Below are 15629 nucleotides of genomic sequence, written 5' to 3'. Positions count from 1 at the left end.
CTCAGTTCTGTCTGTAAAGGTCCCGTCTCTCCTCCGCCATGACGTCTGTCGTTCTGAGAGGGAAGGGAAATCGCCTTCCCAACAGTCAGTCATGCATTTCCAGCATAGTGAAGTGACTTGCAGATGAAAAACCTGCAAAAAGGACCAAAAAAAGCATCCTGTCTTTGATTTCCATAGTAGTCGAATGTAACTCGAGAATGTGCGGAGAGAGGTTTAAACACTTGATTGATTCCGAGTTGTAAAGCTATTGAGCATATCCGTTTCTTTTCATTTTTTTTTTTTTTTTTTTGGTGGATGGGGATTTTCAAATACCTTATGTGTTTCTTGGCAGGTTGCCACACAGGTTCAGATCAAGTATGTGCCGTGAGGTCAGGCTGTGTGAGGAGCGTAAGCACTGTGGCGAAACAGCACCTACAGCCAGTGCTGCGCTTACGGAGAACAGTTAGCATAATTCAACTCTCAAAAGAAAACGTAACATTTAGAAAGGCCGCCTCCAACAAAAAGGAGAAAGAGATAAATGGCATATTAATGGGCAAATTTATAACTGAGGCTGAGATGTCTCACACACACACACACACACACAATCATAGACACACACACACATATACATACACACACATGCACACACTCTCTTATACATACACACACACATACACACTCACACGCACACACACATGCATACACATATATACACACACATATACACACACACATGTACACAAGCACAGACACACATAAACACTGTGTGTATGTATATAAAACTGTATGTGTATGTAAAACTGTATGTGTAGATGAAACTGTGGATTATATACACAAACATTTCACACAAAACTTGCCCGTATAATTTCGTAAGCGTGTTTTTGAAAATGTGTTTCTGGAAACAATTAAACCGCGCACATTATTTGCAGAAAAAAACGTTACCACAAAATCGTCGTGTGGCATTGAGGAGAGAGGGAGAATGCAGATTTAGGGCGGACGGGGTGACAGCGCGTGTGTGGTGAGGACAAAGGCCTGATCCGCAGAGTGCTCGGCTATGGCGTCTGTCGCGGGTTAGGAAACCGCTGCGAGGGATAGAGACCGTAAGCGCACGGCGTCGATGCGGCTCGCTCAGCGGAGGAGAGGCTACGCTAACGCCACGCTGCACGTAATCCCGTGGACTGGTGCCAGAGTTTCTTTATGCTTGGTTTAGCACAGATTATATTACACTCTAATTAAACATTCTATTCACATTAAGGAACCCTGTGGACATAGTCCTTTTTCTTTTTTTTTTTTTTTTTTTTTATGAAGGCCCATTTGAGGTTTGATCTTTGGGGCCCACGGTCAATTCAGTGCCGTTCATTTCTAGGAATCTTGGACTATGAGAGGGTTTTTTTTTTCCTTCCCCTCCCCCCACTCTCCTCCCTCTTTCACACTCTCCCTAGCACTCACAGTCTGTTTCTTTTTCATTCTCTCTCAACCCAACTGCAAGATGGGGAAGAAATCGGATGCCGAGCGTGTCCGCTAATTACGATTCGCATGTTAAACTAAGAGCAGTAACAGAATATGGCTATCGGCTAACACAACCATCCATGTAAAAAATTGAATATCACCTCAGTTGAGGAGGGAAGCTCTGTATGTAACCCCAAATTACTGCAGTGACCAGAGAGGAGCTCCGTCAGACTTTACCTGTGCTGTTGTACAGGCACTGTGCAGTGTGCAGTAATCATGTCCTGTTAATGAAGTTCCACAATGCGTAGCTCCCTGGACCTGCATATCAGCTAATAAACTTTGTGTGATTACCTAGCATTTGGCTGGTTCAGTTTTGATCCCACTGCCACCCCTGCCCCTCTGTTACAGGAAGTGCACGCTACCGATAAGTCTGTAACATCACAACAGTCCCAAGCTCTTGCAGCTATCAGCAGTGCACTGACCTTACTGAAGTGTGAGGGCTTACCTGAAGGCACTCAACAGTGCTGTACTATCCTTTGCGTCAGAAGGGGTTTTGTCCGTGCAGGTTACAGATTGGGAGGGTTTACATGAAGGCATTCTACAGCACTGTGAGGCCTTTTATCTTAAAGAGTATTCATCCCTGGAGATATTGGTGTAAGTGTGAGGTTTTACCTGAAGGCATTCTACAGCACAGTGATACGTTTTATGATTTAAGACCTTTCGTCCCTGGAGGTATTAGTATAAGTGTGAGGTACCTGAAGGCACTCTGCAGCACTGCGATACATTGTAAGATTTAAGACCGCTCTTCCCTGGAGATTTTGATGTGAGCGTGAGGGCTTACCTGAAGACTGTCCACAGTACTGTGACATGCCTCCAAACTTTTAGAACGTTTGCCTGTGTAGATTTTGGTGTTAGCGTACGGGGTTGAAGACGAAGCATTTTTCAGCAGATTCGGGTCCTTCACATGCCCTTACCTCCGCCCCCTTCTCTCTCCCCCCTCCCTTGTGTCCCGCAGCCCAACAGCAGCAGCCAGGTGGTGGGGAAGGTGCCGGGCCACTTCACCCCGGTGCTGGCCCCCTCCCCGCACCACGGCGTGCGGCCCGTCTCCCTCTCCATGCCAGACACCAAGCCCATCACCACATCCACAGAAGGTGAGCCAGCTTCGCCCAGCAGCACCTGTAAGTACCGCTCGCTCGCGGCGGGACCTACGCCACGCTCCGCCCGCTACGCCACGCTCCGCTCTCCTCCTCCTCTCTCTCTCCTGACTGCCTGTCACTGCAGCACCTCAGAGAAATGTCTAACGCCTCGACAGGTTTGACTTTGTCTTCTGTTTTTGGCCTAATACTTCTGTTATATCGTTTTAGGATAAAGTGCTGGTACCTCATAGATCCCTTTTTAGACTTATAGACTTATACCTTTAAGACCTAGTCCTTTTCAAGGCACTTTTTATTTGTTTTTCTGTACGAGTACACTCCCTCTGAACTACTCGGAGTTTGACAGTGTGTGAAGTTTTTAACTTTTAGTCTCTTTTTTCTCTTTCCTTCCCTTCCTCTCTGCCTGTCTTTCTTTCTCTCTATCCCTCTATCCCGTGTTCTGCTTCTTGCGCCGTTCTGCTTTCTTACACACGCGAGGGAACAGCACCAGGCCCTGTTCTTTGGTTCCAGTGAACAATAGGGAACCTCTGCCTGGGGGATATTTACGCAGGACCTGTTTCACGCCGCTCATGACACGGCCGTCCCGAAATTCCCCAGCGCACCCCGCATCTGCCCCGACTCGCTGAGCCTTCATCCAAAAATGCCTTTTCATTCATGCCGCAAATGAAGTAATGGGAGAAGCGTTTCTCCTCTGTGGGGTTTGTCTCCCTTAAGATGGCAGAGATAAGGATAAGATTCAAGATGTGATATTAAGTTAAGGAGATCGGTAGCGAAAAGACGCCACAGTATGATATGACTGTAAGGGTAACTATTCAGATTTGTTTCCATGGTACAAATGTTGCGTTAGCTACGTTGCAGCAAGCATGCGTTTGCCATTTAAGTCCTGCCTTGTCTGTTTTACACACATTTCCCTTGTGAGTTCAGAAAGGTATCAGGTTTTTTTCTTCTCAGTGATATTGAGGTAAATGGTTTTTAGCACAACAGATTAGCAACAGTCCTACAGAGTTCTAACACATCCTAAGTCCTAACAGGACATTTTGTTTTCAGACGTGGAATGGCAGAACTGGGCAGTCCAAACTGTAATGCTCTCAGCTTTAGGGTGCTTTATGAGAAAACCCATGGAAAGTGTTTGGTTGGACACAGTGGGTATTTATTTCTTGGTTTTGTGATGGTAAGCGTCTTGGTGTGTGCTTGGTTAAATGCTTTCCTTAAAGGTCATTTTAATTTTTTCTTTTCCAAAACATCAAACATTAGGTTCAAACACCAAAACACATGTCAAACCGTTAAAAGATTCCCTTTAAAGCTTGGAGTTGTTGTCACTAATCAGTTGAATGTTGTTCTCCAGAAGTGGCTGGGACTGGCATTATGACACACACAGCACAGCAGTATCTCTTTATATGTGTTCGTTTAAATCGTGAAATAGTTATTGATTGTTCGGGTACCATTTGTCAAAGTGATTTGCTGTCTGAGTAAGTTTTATCAGACTTAACCAGCAACTTAACTACACAAAAGGAGAGGTTGGACCTGGTGCAGTGTATTCTCAGTCCTTTTAGTGTTATGTCACATATATTTGCTGAAGGGCTTTGGAGTGAGGACCACTGTCAAGGTCATTTGGATCAGAGTGCAATGGTGATCCATTCTCTTCTTAGTCCTTAATCACCTAATTGAGCTTATTAATTAATTACTTGATTGGATAAGTTCAGGACTGGTTGAGGCTTAAGTACCTTGCTTTAGCATCTGAATTTGGGGGCGCCAGGCTTGTGCTATGTGGTCATAGGGCCAGCCCCGTTTGGTTAACCGTTCTGTTTTGCTGACTTAGGCTTCTGTCTCTGTGCCCCCTTTTTCAGCGTACTCGGCGCCAGGCACCCCCACGTCGAACCGCTTCGTGGGACTGAGCTCCAGGGATCCGGCCTTCCTCCACCAGCAGCAGGTAAGCTCCGCCCAGACCGGGGCCTTACCTGACCCCGCCCTCCCGGCTCCTCCTCACAGGGCCTTCCTCAAAGGAACACGCCCCCCCTACAGTCAACTCCTGATAACTGCATATGCTCGAGACTGTTGTGGCGTTGTGCATCTAACCAGAGTTTGCTCGTAAGTGGTACTAAACCAGGACCAACTCTACACAGTAGACAATGAAACAGAGAGTGCAGTTATTTGATATGCAATTAGAGGGAGTTGACTGTATTACTACATTTCTCTGTTATTTTGTTAGCTTGTTTTCTGTGTTTGTTTTCTCATTTGGTGTAGAGTCTTTTGGCCAAAACAGACCAATGAGTTCATTGCTTTCAACTAGACGAGACAAATTATTTTGATTAGGGGAGGCTCCCATGGTCATTTTTGAAACGTAGCTGGATAGGACAGCGCTTTCAGGGGTTCTCCAGTCAGGATGCCAGATTCTGTTTACTGCATTTCAGGCATTTCAGCCATGGCTTCATTGTTCAGTTACTGAGTGAGTGTGCGGTACTACATCGCCGCGGCTCTAACACAGACTTCGGGGTAAAACGAAGTCAGTGTAGGGTCATGTGACCGTCATTTCGCCATGCTGCCATGTTGCTGATAGTGGCTTACGTCATCAGCGGCGGCGAGGGTCCTGTTAGTTTTTTTTAAAGGAGCAAAAGCAATACTGACCAGCGGCATTCTCAGAACGTGCAAGGTTGCGTGCTGTTGTGACATGGGCACACCCAGAGGAGGGCCAGTTTCCCAGAAAGACGAGTGTGTCAAAAACGCAGAGGCCTGGGACAATGGGGGGCTCCGCCCCTTAGGTGAGCTGGGTTGTCGTGCCTCCTACAGGAGTACAGCACACAGAACCGGGGCAGAGTCCTGTTTCAGTACACTGTGTGTGTGTGTGTTTGTTTTCTTTAAACGGCAGTTCAGCACAGTGCACTCCCCTCATGTAAGACCCAGCCTGGTGCCATTGCGTCGTTAGGGAAACAGTGAAGTGGGGGGAAAAAACATGGTTGAACACGAGTTGCAATTGGATGGCGTGGGAAGTAGGGGGAGGGGTCTGGGCTCTGCTTTGCATTCTGGGGGCGGGAGGGCTCGGTGCTACGTGTTTATTTTGATTCCCGAATTGTGAGCATTAGACCAGTGCAGTCGGGTGATCGGCAGCCCCCTCCATACAAAGGACTGGTCCCGGGCCAACATTTTTCACTGGGCGCTAATTGAATTCATCTGCACACGGCTAAATAATAATTAGCGGTTTCTTCTGTCTCGTCCCCGCGCAGTGTAATTACAAGTCTGGCGTTATTGCTCTGAAGCCAGGCAAAGGTGGGATCTGCAGAAAATTTGTAGCTCGTTAGTGATATGAAATTACTCATTAAACTCGAGAAAGCCCCGCAAATGCTTTCTGTTTTTCTGTCTCGGATCATTTCTTTTACATTTGTTTCTTACTGTAACGTATTTTTAGTCCGTGACATTTTGATAATAACGCAGAACAGCTGTAGTAAAATATTAGTGGAAATTATGGCGCTCATTAAAAGAGCATGCGACACGAAGGACTTGCCCATGGCTTGGAGCTGTCAGTGTTTATGGTTGAGTAGCACAATCTCGCAGACTCTGGGCACAGTGCAGTCATTTTCAGAGACGATGATTTGGACTGTAGCAGAAAGCAGCCTCTCACACCACAAATATGTTAATGTTGACAAAGCAGGAAGCAGCTTAAATCAGCCTTTCTTTGTCCATTACCAGACTGGTTGAGTTATAAAGCCACTGTTGGTGTTTTGTCAAGCATGTCCATCTCACAGACAGTGTTGTCACCCATTAGCTTTTAGCATAGGGATTCAGTCATTCCGGCATACTCCTTCTGAGCTTTTCCATATCTCCAACATTCAAATCAAACATTTAACCAACAGCAAAGGAAGCTACCTACATGGAAAGATAAAGTAAAATTCAATCTAAATGAACCCAAACCTGCCCCTGGATTCAGAGTCCACCAGGTCATCTCAAAAGGGGAAAAATGCACTTTGCTGTTATACTGCAACAAATTAAGTTTTTATTTGGATTGTGAATAGCACCTTCCTTTAAAATGACTTTGCAGATTTGTTTGAATCCAGGGGGTTAGCGTTTAAGAGGGCAGGAAGGCAGATGTACAACATAAGCCGCTAGAGGTGCTGGATTTGTTATTATATAATTATACAATGTTTGGGTTTGAATACCGGAGAAAAGGAGAACTTGCCACGGCGGGTGGATTGAATCCCTCCCCTTCTCCATACTTCATATTACATATGAAAAGGGCCTTCCGCCTCACCCAGTGGTCGGTAGGATTAAATGCTTTCCTCAAAGGCATTAATGTTTGAGAGTAAATCCCATTACTGCAGCTTTTCAGTGTTCACACAATGAAAGTAGCCATGGCAAACAAGCCTTTGGGATAGGGGGGAGGGACTGGACTGAAAAAAAAAACAACCTCAAGAACAAATCTGATTGATTTACAGTGACACTTTATTTTTATAAAAGGACTGGGAAACGGAAATTGTCCGAGAGAGAGGTACTTAGGACGCTTTGTTTAAAGCCACAGACAGAATAAAAAGGCTCGAAATGGACTGAATGAATTAAGGGACCATTCATCATCTTTATATTAGCCGGGGGTTTCTGGGAACCATAAAGCTCGATCAGCGCGAGAAGGTTAGGCCTCTCAAACGATCGCCGGGCGCCGTCGCCGATCCCTGAGGAAAGCATAATAACTGGTGTGCCATTGTCCCGCGGTGGAACTCGGCCTGTCCCGCCTGGTCGGCGAGGGGTATCGACACTTGAGTTGCCATGGCTGCACTGTCAGCCTTTTGTTTGCACTGTGGGGACTAGCACGGAGTATATAAATTATGCCTGCACAAAAGCTTTAAGTTTCAGGAGCAGCCTCTCCTGTTCTGACGTTAACGTCAAGCGTCCAGGTGAAACAGGCTGCCTTTTGTGGCCTTAAGCGTCTGTTTGTAAACCGAGACACTGTTTTCTCCAGGATTCTAGTCGATTCACGAGGCCACTGTCTACCGATGTCTTCTTGTGCCTTAATTATGGTTTGTGGTGACGTTCACAATCGGTGCAGGAAATCACACGCTGCACAACTTTACATTATATTACATGCATTTAGCAGATGCTCTTATCTAGAGTGACTTCCAGCACAATAGAACATAAGTGTATCCATTCAAGTTAAATGAACAACGGTGTCAGACCAGGCTAACAACACTCCCAGACCGGTGAGTGTGAGCATAACACTATTCAAGCCCTACCACAAGGTAACTTGTGCAACCTGACTAGACAAGAGAAGCCAAGTATATTACCATATATCAGTCACTACAACACAAAATCCAAAATACATCACAATACTAAACATAAAATAAACATCAAATACTAGCGGTAGCAGGTATTAGGGAGCAGGATTGAAGTGGGACTGAGATGCAGCCTGAAGAAGTATTCTGCTCTGCTGTCCTAACCTCCATGGGGAGACTCGCACACAGAGGTGATCATTTCTTATGAAGTGATTGCATATCGATGTCACAGAAGTGACCCTGTTTGTAGTACTTGTTGCATATAGGTGTTGGGGCCATTCACAACACGTTGTAACCACTGGCAAATTGTTAGACATAATAATGCCGCAACAGATTAATTGCCTCAGGCACTGTTGCTCAGCCTGAGTCATGTAGCGATTGGGACAACAAAGGGCGTGCTTCATTTTCGAACACTGACGTGGGAACACTGACGTGATATGGAGCGTTCCTGGCGCAGGAGCGGTCCAACACAAACAGCGGCGAGAATGAGTTAATGCGCGGTAGCAGCACGTGGGGAACGTGCAGCGTTGCATTCTTGGGCCGCGCCGGATGTGGCCATTAGGTTAATGGACGGCTTCCTTTCGGCCTCCGACATCTCTGGAGAATATTCCGAAGGTCGCTTGCGTAACGTGGCTCGGTCAGGACCGGGTCACGGGGCGGACGCGCCTCCGTCCCGAACAGAGACGCAGAAGAAGCGGCAGGCGGAGATGCTTTGACGTCATCTCGGGTCACTTTTATGGTCGAAATGGGTTTGTTGACCTCACGTTTTAGCTAGATCGTTTTGAAAAACTGCAGCCCTCCCTGCCCCTGAGAAGGAAATAACCAGACAGCTCAAGCTCAGGGTCCTCCTTCTTTGTGATGTGCCATGTTACATCTCTGAGCAGCCAGTTCAGCGTTAACCTAATGTGCAGTGTGTAACACGACTCTCGCCAGCTTGTGAAAGAGCCTGTATCCCAGACTCATCTTTATTTATAGGCAGTATAATCAAACGCCCTCTAAAACCCAAATGAGCGCTCTCCTCCATGCCTAGGACCACCCTTCGAGGAGGCGTAAAGCCCTTTGTGGTCTTGCCGCGCGGCGGTGTGGCAGAGGGGCTGTCCAGATGTGCGGGGCGGCCGGCCTAGCGGATCAGAGCGAGGGGACAGATGCACAGGCCACCACCCCACCCCCCCATCCCCAAAACCTAACATCTGCCCAAGCTTTCAGGCTCCATGCGAAAAGACCCAAAAATGCGTGTCAGAGCTTGGCACCATCGGGTGCTTCCTTAAGCTGGGCGATCTGCTCCCGGGCCCGGCCGTTCCTCAGGGACGCAGAACCCGCTCGTGCCAGCGCCGGCGCCAGCGCCAGCCGTGATTAAACGCGTTTGCCTTTATGGGGGGAAAAAACGAAGTGGCCGGTAATATTCCTGCCCGCTCCTTGCTTAACCAAAACCGCTGGTGGCACCAGAATGAATCACCGGCCCATCTTTGCACTTTGATCTGCCGGCGCCAGGCAGATGGCGAAAATCCTGTCCGGGAGAAATGGGGCACAGCGTGTGTGTGTGTGTGTGTGTGTGTGTGTGTGTGTGTGTGTGTGTGTGTGTGTGTGTGTGTGTGTGTGTGTGTGTGTGCGTGTGCGTGTGCGTGTGCGTGTGTGTGTGTGTGCGTGTGTGTGCGTGCGTGCGTGTGTGCATGTGTGGGTGCGGCACACTGTGCAGAGAGATGGGGTCTACTGTGCCGTGACAGGTAGCCGTGTGTTCAGCCCTCTGATAGGTCCCTTGGTTCTGTCCAGCCGATAGGTCGATCACAGGAAGCTGAGCACCATTGCCAATAAGCCCTCAGATCAATGAAACTGAATATTCCACCGTCTCAAATCTATTTAACCTTTTGACTACTACTGTATAATTAATCTTTAGAAGTGCTTGTGGATATTTCTTCGCTGGCCCGCTGAAATAGTAATGAGCCCTGTTTCAGCAGTCACACATTGTTCCCAGGCCTGCACGACTGAGTGCTTTTTTTAGCACTGTTAATAAGTACAATGGCAGGTAGAATCTGAAAAGCTCAGTGGTGAGGGCCAGGGTTGTAAGGGGAGCGAGGAAAGTTGGCACTGATGTCTGGGACGTCTGAGGGGGTGACATGTGGCACGTCCTTCCCGTTCCACTGTTCCAGGATGCTCCCCCCCCCAAATTCCACATCCATCCTTCTGTCCGTCTGCCCAGGGCCGATAATCTGTGTTGCCTTCCTTCAGCTTTCCCTGCTCAGCTCTGAGCGCTCAATGCGTGACCCGCTGCCTTCTGTGGGGATGGCTGAGAGACCGGAGAGGGAGAGCAGCCCCCTCAGGAAGTGCGCGGTGCTAGCGGCTGCCGCGACACTGTGTCACTGTGTCCCGCATAGTGCAGGACAGACTGATGAGAGTGCGGGGGGTGTATGGGTGGGCGCAAAGTCACCTTTCCTGTGGGTCTAGACAGTTAGGGGCTCAACATAGGGGGTGTTAGGGGAGGCTTTTCAGTCATGGCGTCAGTATTTAGGCCTTACACTGATTGCGTAATGTAATTCCTTAGGGGGCTAAGCTTTGCATTTGTACACACAGGGATTTACAAATCATATTGTTTGCCCTTTCAACTAGTTTTGATAACATTCACACCAGCCACAGTGGTATCCCTGCAAATATATTACAAGAGCCCGTATGAGTGCCGGTTATGGGTCATGTCAGGTCACCTGCTGTTGTGAATTTCAATGCATAGTTATTTATTAAACTTTAAGGCAATTCCGCAAATGAAAGCAAAGCCGGCATTCATGACGAAATAAGGCCTAAATATTCATGGAAATGTTGATGGATGTATTTCCGGAGATATTGTTAATTTCGGTGCCACCTTAAAGCGCTGCTTGGGGCGGGGGTGGGGGGTTGGGGGGGGGGGTCTGTAAGGGAGGCCTGTGGCAGGCGTGGATCGATTCCGTGTTCAGTGATCCGATGGCGAACCAAAGTAATTGCATTATGATTCAGTGTGACGTCCGCAGGGGTTAGCATTATGATGTTTTTTTTTAAATGTCCTGAGCTAATTTGTTTAGCTTTTTACTTTGAGAAATTGATAGCCTTGACTCCTGAACCTTTTCAGAATTGCATATCAGAAAAAAAGCAATCATGGAAGTAAACAGAGGAAATCAATGATTCGCTTGCAGATTCATTGCCATGGAAATTGATGCGTTCTGAGGGCCAGGAATTATTGAATGAATATTCAGTACATAAAAATACCTGATTCCATCCCCGTCAGAGCCTGCACCTGCAGAGACATTCACACACACACGCACGCGCGCACACACACACACACACTCACACACACACACACACGCACACACAACTGTACATGTACACGTGGACACACATACAAACACACTCATGCACACATGTACACACACACATGAATACACATGTACAGAAACGTGCACACACACACACAGAAACGCACACACATACAAAAACATATAATTATTTCCTAAGGAGTGGTTCTTCAGCTTCAGCCAACCGCCAACCCAGGGCCATAAACCCAGTACCTGCTACTTCTAGCCATATCACGAGAAAGCCGCCGTGCCAGGTTCAGATGCATTCAGTTCGCCTGGCTGCTTCCGGTCCAGCTGGCGAGATTTTAAACACAGCGCACGCTTTGGCCCTCCGGCTCCCGCTCACAGCCCCCCAACACAAAACAAAGAGGGGCAGCCGAGGCGGCCAAGACGAGGATTTGTACGGCCGGGGCAGTGCCTCTCATTAGCGGCTTTCGTTGGCGGCCCGCTCCGGCTGCGGCATTCCGCCGAGCTGCTCTCTCCCGTCCTTCCCGTCCCCTCGAACGAGAGCGTCGCCTTTCCTCCACGAGCCCGTCTTTGTTCCCAGGATCCTCGGCTGCAAGCGAACTCTGCCTGACAGAAAAGAAACACAGTTTTGAGTTCAAGGACTGGTTACATGCTAATTGCAGTTGATTAACGTGTCATTATACGTACTAACCTTTGAAGTGTTCTCATGGTGCTCAGGATCATTGGAAAAACATATCATTGATAATTATGGTCCTATTGCATTCCAACACTAGCATTTCTTAAGGTTCCAACCAGTCCAGAGGTGGAGGTGTAAATGTCTTAAACTGACGGAGTTCTGGACGCCGTTCATGAGTAGTTAAACAACCTTGAAGGAGGCTATGATGTCTCGTATGGTTCTTTAAAGACTTTCTTTGGAAGCCTTGATCTGAGCCCCGGTCTCTGCAGGGGCGCCGGGGGAACACCTCCATTTTAAGATCGATGTGCTTGCCTGTTTTGATGATCGTGAAACATCAAAAAACCTCCCCTACGAAATGGCTGCTGCGTTTCTTTTCTCTGCCCACAAAAGGTGATATAAATCCTTTTCGACGCTTGGTATGTGTGAGGAACTCCCGTTCCCTAGCACGTTTCCCAGCAGGCCTTTTTGGTTCCTCAATCCCTCCTGTCTGTGTGTTTAACAATGGAGCTACATCAATGACCTCAGCTGCCATTTTTTTTTTAGAGCCGTGTGAGTTGTCAACCAGACTTTATTTTTTTTAAAGACGCCTTCCCTGCTGCAACCTAAGTGTCAGATTTAGCACCCCGGTTTCTGGAAAATCATTAATCTGGACCAGAGAAAACGGCAGGATTTTTGAATGAAGGAAGCCGTTTTCTGTCTTGTTACACGTCCTTGTAGACTTGCTGTGTTGAAAAGATCTGACACGAAATGCGAATGCCTGTTAATTCTGTTTAAATATTGGCAGTCGGCTGTGTCGCCGTCAGCTTGCGCTCACCGTGTGAGTGTCTGCAATCGCAGCATTTCTGCTTTGTCTAATAGGCGGTTGGAACGGAAGATTTGCCACGGTCTGCCGTCGCAAAAGTACGCTAATTAGCGCTAGCTGCAAATGAAAAGACTTTTGCTAAGTGCGTGCCCGTGGTTTACTAGCCGGGGAGAAAGGGGCCTCTTATTGGGGTCGGCGGACTGCGTTCGCCGTGGTCGGGGCCCGGTGCATGTATCCTCGAATGACTCGATGCTGTGGCAAACAACTGTCAGGGCCGTCTCCGTCTCACGTACATGAGAGGAATGGACACGAACTCTTGGGAAAGAGCCGACGCAGAAGGGCTCTTTCAGACAGGTGCTGGCTCTGCGGAATATCCCTGCCGTGGAATAACAGAGCCGGGAAAGGCATGCGTAAACCAAGAGCTTGAGAGACCTTTCCTGGTTTCCTCCAAACTTCTCAGAGGCCTCCTGCATTAGGAGGTGCTTGTTAACCACCCTACCCCACCTCCACCCCCACTCCTCCTCCCCCAGCTCCCCCGCAGAATGGTGGGGCTCTCTGTCTGAGACACTCTTTCTTGGCTACTGATCCAGGTTAAGCACTAATGACTGCGTGAGGGCGCATACGTGCCAGGTCAAAATGCATGGGTTATGATAACAACATGACAAGGAAGTGCTTGGTGGGCTTTGGATGATTTAACATGACTTTTGTTTGTATTACTAACACCTCTTTTTGTTCCCAGGTCAGTTAATGATTGCACTACTAATGTGATTGCATGCTACATACAATATACATTTATATTTTATTTGTTTGGATGTATATTTTTGTTTAACATTAGACAATATAATGTCATTGAATGATGGTGATGTTTTATAAGATAATGCCATAGAAAGCAGAGGCCTTGTGTTGAAACCTAAAGTATTTTTTTGCATGCATGATTCTGTGTAGATAAATATAAAAAAGTGTAGTTTTGCTCGGCCCAAATCTGACTGCTAGGTTTCAATTGACAGCTGAGAATATGTGACTGGACCATGAATCAGAACGGCAGACACATATACCACAGTGGCAGTGAGGATACTTTGGGGATTGCTTGGCAAAGGTAATATTTTCATTATTTCATAAAAAAAGCAAAACAAAATCTCTCAGTATCACGCTCTCTGCATTTGCTTTGGCTGGCCCCTGTATTGATTGTACTCACAAGCTACTAGAATCAAATCGCCAAGAGCAGGGGTGGAAAAAATGCTTTCTGTCTCTTCGCCACGTGCATTAACGTTTTGTGTTTTCCAGAGAGTAACTAAATGGGGGGGACACTTGTGTAAAACTTGGTGTTGAGTGAGATGAAGCCTCGCAGCGGTTTGGGGTGGGGTGGGGTGGGGGGGGTCAGGATGAAGTCAGTTGTGTGGGTGTTTCTAGAGGGATGCACATGTCACCTGCCTCCCTCTTCAGCCTTTGTAGAAGTCCTTACCTCCTCAGCCTTCTCCTTTAGACCTGGCTGTTACCAGGAGTGTAGACGCTTGCAGGTGTCACTCAGTTCTAGAGCCCTTTGGTAGAGGCTTCCAAGTGGGATGTGTAAGCACAGGGTTCTTTGTGAACATGAGGACAGTCTTGCCTTTTGGCAGTATTGAGGCAATACTGCTTGCACAACCCAGTTCCACTGTATCTCAAGTATTTATCCCAACGGCGTATTGTACTGTACATGAAGGTGCAAGACTCAAGCAATATGTCATTTGCAGAGTACATACTGTTTGTGACAGGTATACTGCGAGGATACCCTCAAGCCTTTCAGGTTGTGAGGCCAATATATAAGCAGGACAAACACAGAGCCCCTGTCAGACAGCTCTTACAGTGACATTACATTATACAATATTACATTTGCAGTGGAAATGAAAAAATCGAAATATCTAATAAAAAATCTAGGTGCCCCTCATCATTCAGAAGAGACCACAGTCAAAAGGTTGAGCAGCAGATACCTGGGTAGCTTCTTCGGTTCGTTTTTGTTCCACTCCGTTTTGATTTTCCAAGCCAACTGACGCATGTATTGACGATGGCTAGCTTTAAATAGCTGCAGTTACTCCTGTCAACAAGCCCTGACAGCTGTCACTGAGCGCATCAAATTTGCTGTCAGACCTGTGTTAGCAACTGGCTAGACTGAGGTCACCTTAGTTAACAACAAAAAAAAACAAAACAAATGAGACAGGAATTAGGCCCCATTTTCAAAGAAAACCAGGTCACTAACGGTTAACCTGCCCCTCTCTCTCTCCCTGGGGTCCCCACCCTCTTGCTTTGTGTGGAGTTGTTATGTTTAACTTCAGCTTAATGTAAACTAAGAGGACGGCCACGGATGACTTGGGCAAACATACTTCAGCAAAAGCAAAGCATACATAAAACATCTGTCCGAGGCTCTTCACAGTCTGGCCAATCGGATCCCGGGACAAGGCGTGCCGGAATAGCCACGGTCAGTTACCGTTGGAGCTCGTCGCTGCGGCATTCCATTCTGCGCTCCTCTATGCGTTGTTTGTTTTTTTTTTTTCCTGGACCCTCTGCGAGGTGGCTCAGATGTTGTTTGGATGTTATTATTTACGTTCTCCCTGCATTAATGGTTTAAGCGAAGCTGCGTTCGATTTTCGCAGTAAATGAAATCAATTTTCATAGCTGTTAGCGAAAATAAAAAAAAAAAAAAGGCAAGCTCTAAACATTAAAATGTGCATTCCACACAGGCGCACGTACACACACACACACACACACACACAGCTCCCAGACAGGATCTATGGGCTAACATCTGTTTAGGACTTTGAAGGAACATGAGGGAGCATATTTCTAAAGGTCACTCAAAAGTCCTACTTAGCCAGAATCAGATAGGAAGGGGTATGAATTTATGGGCTTCTCGCTGGCCGCAGAGAGAGAAGGGGGATCCCGCCACGTGCACCGGGGCAGCCAGAGTCCCCCGTAAAGACAAAGTGCTGCTTCCTGTTTCAGCAACTAATTAAAAACAAAAATATACTTGGCTGGCATGTACCCCATCGAGATCCAATT

At 47.3% G+C, this 15629-nt stretch overlaps 1 protein-coding gene across 10 annotated transcripts in view; it reads left to right on the top strand.

Annotated features, from left to right (window-relative positions):
- LOC118769850 (nuclear factor 1 B-type) overlaps positions 1 to 15629 on the top strand; it is a 124637-nt gene that overhangs the window by 101081 nt on the left and 7927 nt on the right. For 7 of the 10 annotated variants that reach the window (XM_036517199.1, XM_036517206.1, XM_036517204.1 and 4 more), the window contains 3 exons: positions 2444 to 2606; positions 4430 to 4512; positions 13607 to 13695. In XM_036517199.1, the coding sequence (XP_036373092.1) occupies positions 2444 to 2606; positions 4430 to 4512; positions 13607 to 13695 (335 nt within the window). The remainder of the gene's footprint in view (positions 1 to 2443; positions 2607 to 4429; positions 4513 to 13606; positions 13696 to 15629) is intronic. The other 3 variants (XM_036517200.1, XM_036517209.1, XM_036517208.1) reach the window with 1 other exon arrangement.

Source organism: Megalops cyprinoides, chromosome 22 (assembly GCF_013368585.1).
Source record: "Megalops cyprinoides isolate fMegCyp1 chromosome 22, fMegCyp1.pri, whole genome shotgun sequence".
Classification (NCBI taxonomy): domain Eukaryota; kingdom Metazoa; phylum Chordata; class Actinopteri; order Elopiformes; family Megalopidae; genus Megalops; species Megalops cyprinoides.
Note: the sequence above shows the minus strand (reverse complement) of the source record. Positions and strands in the feature narration are given on the sequence as shown.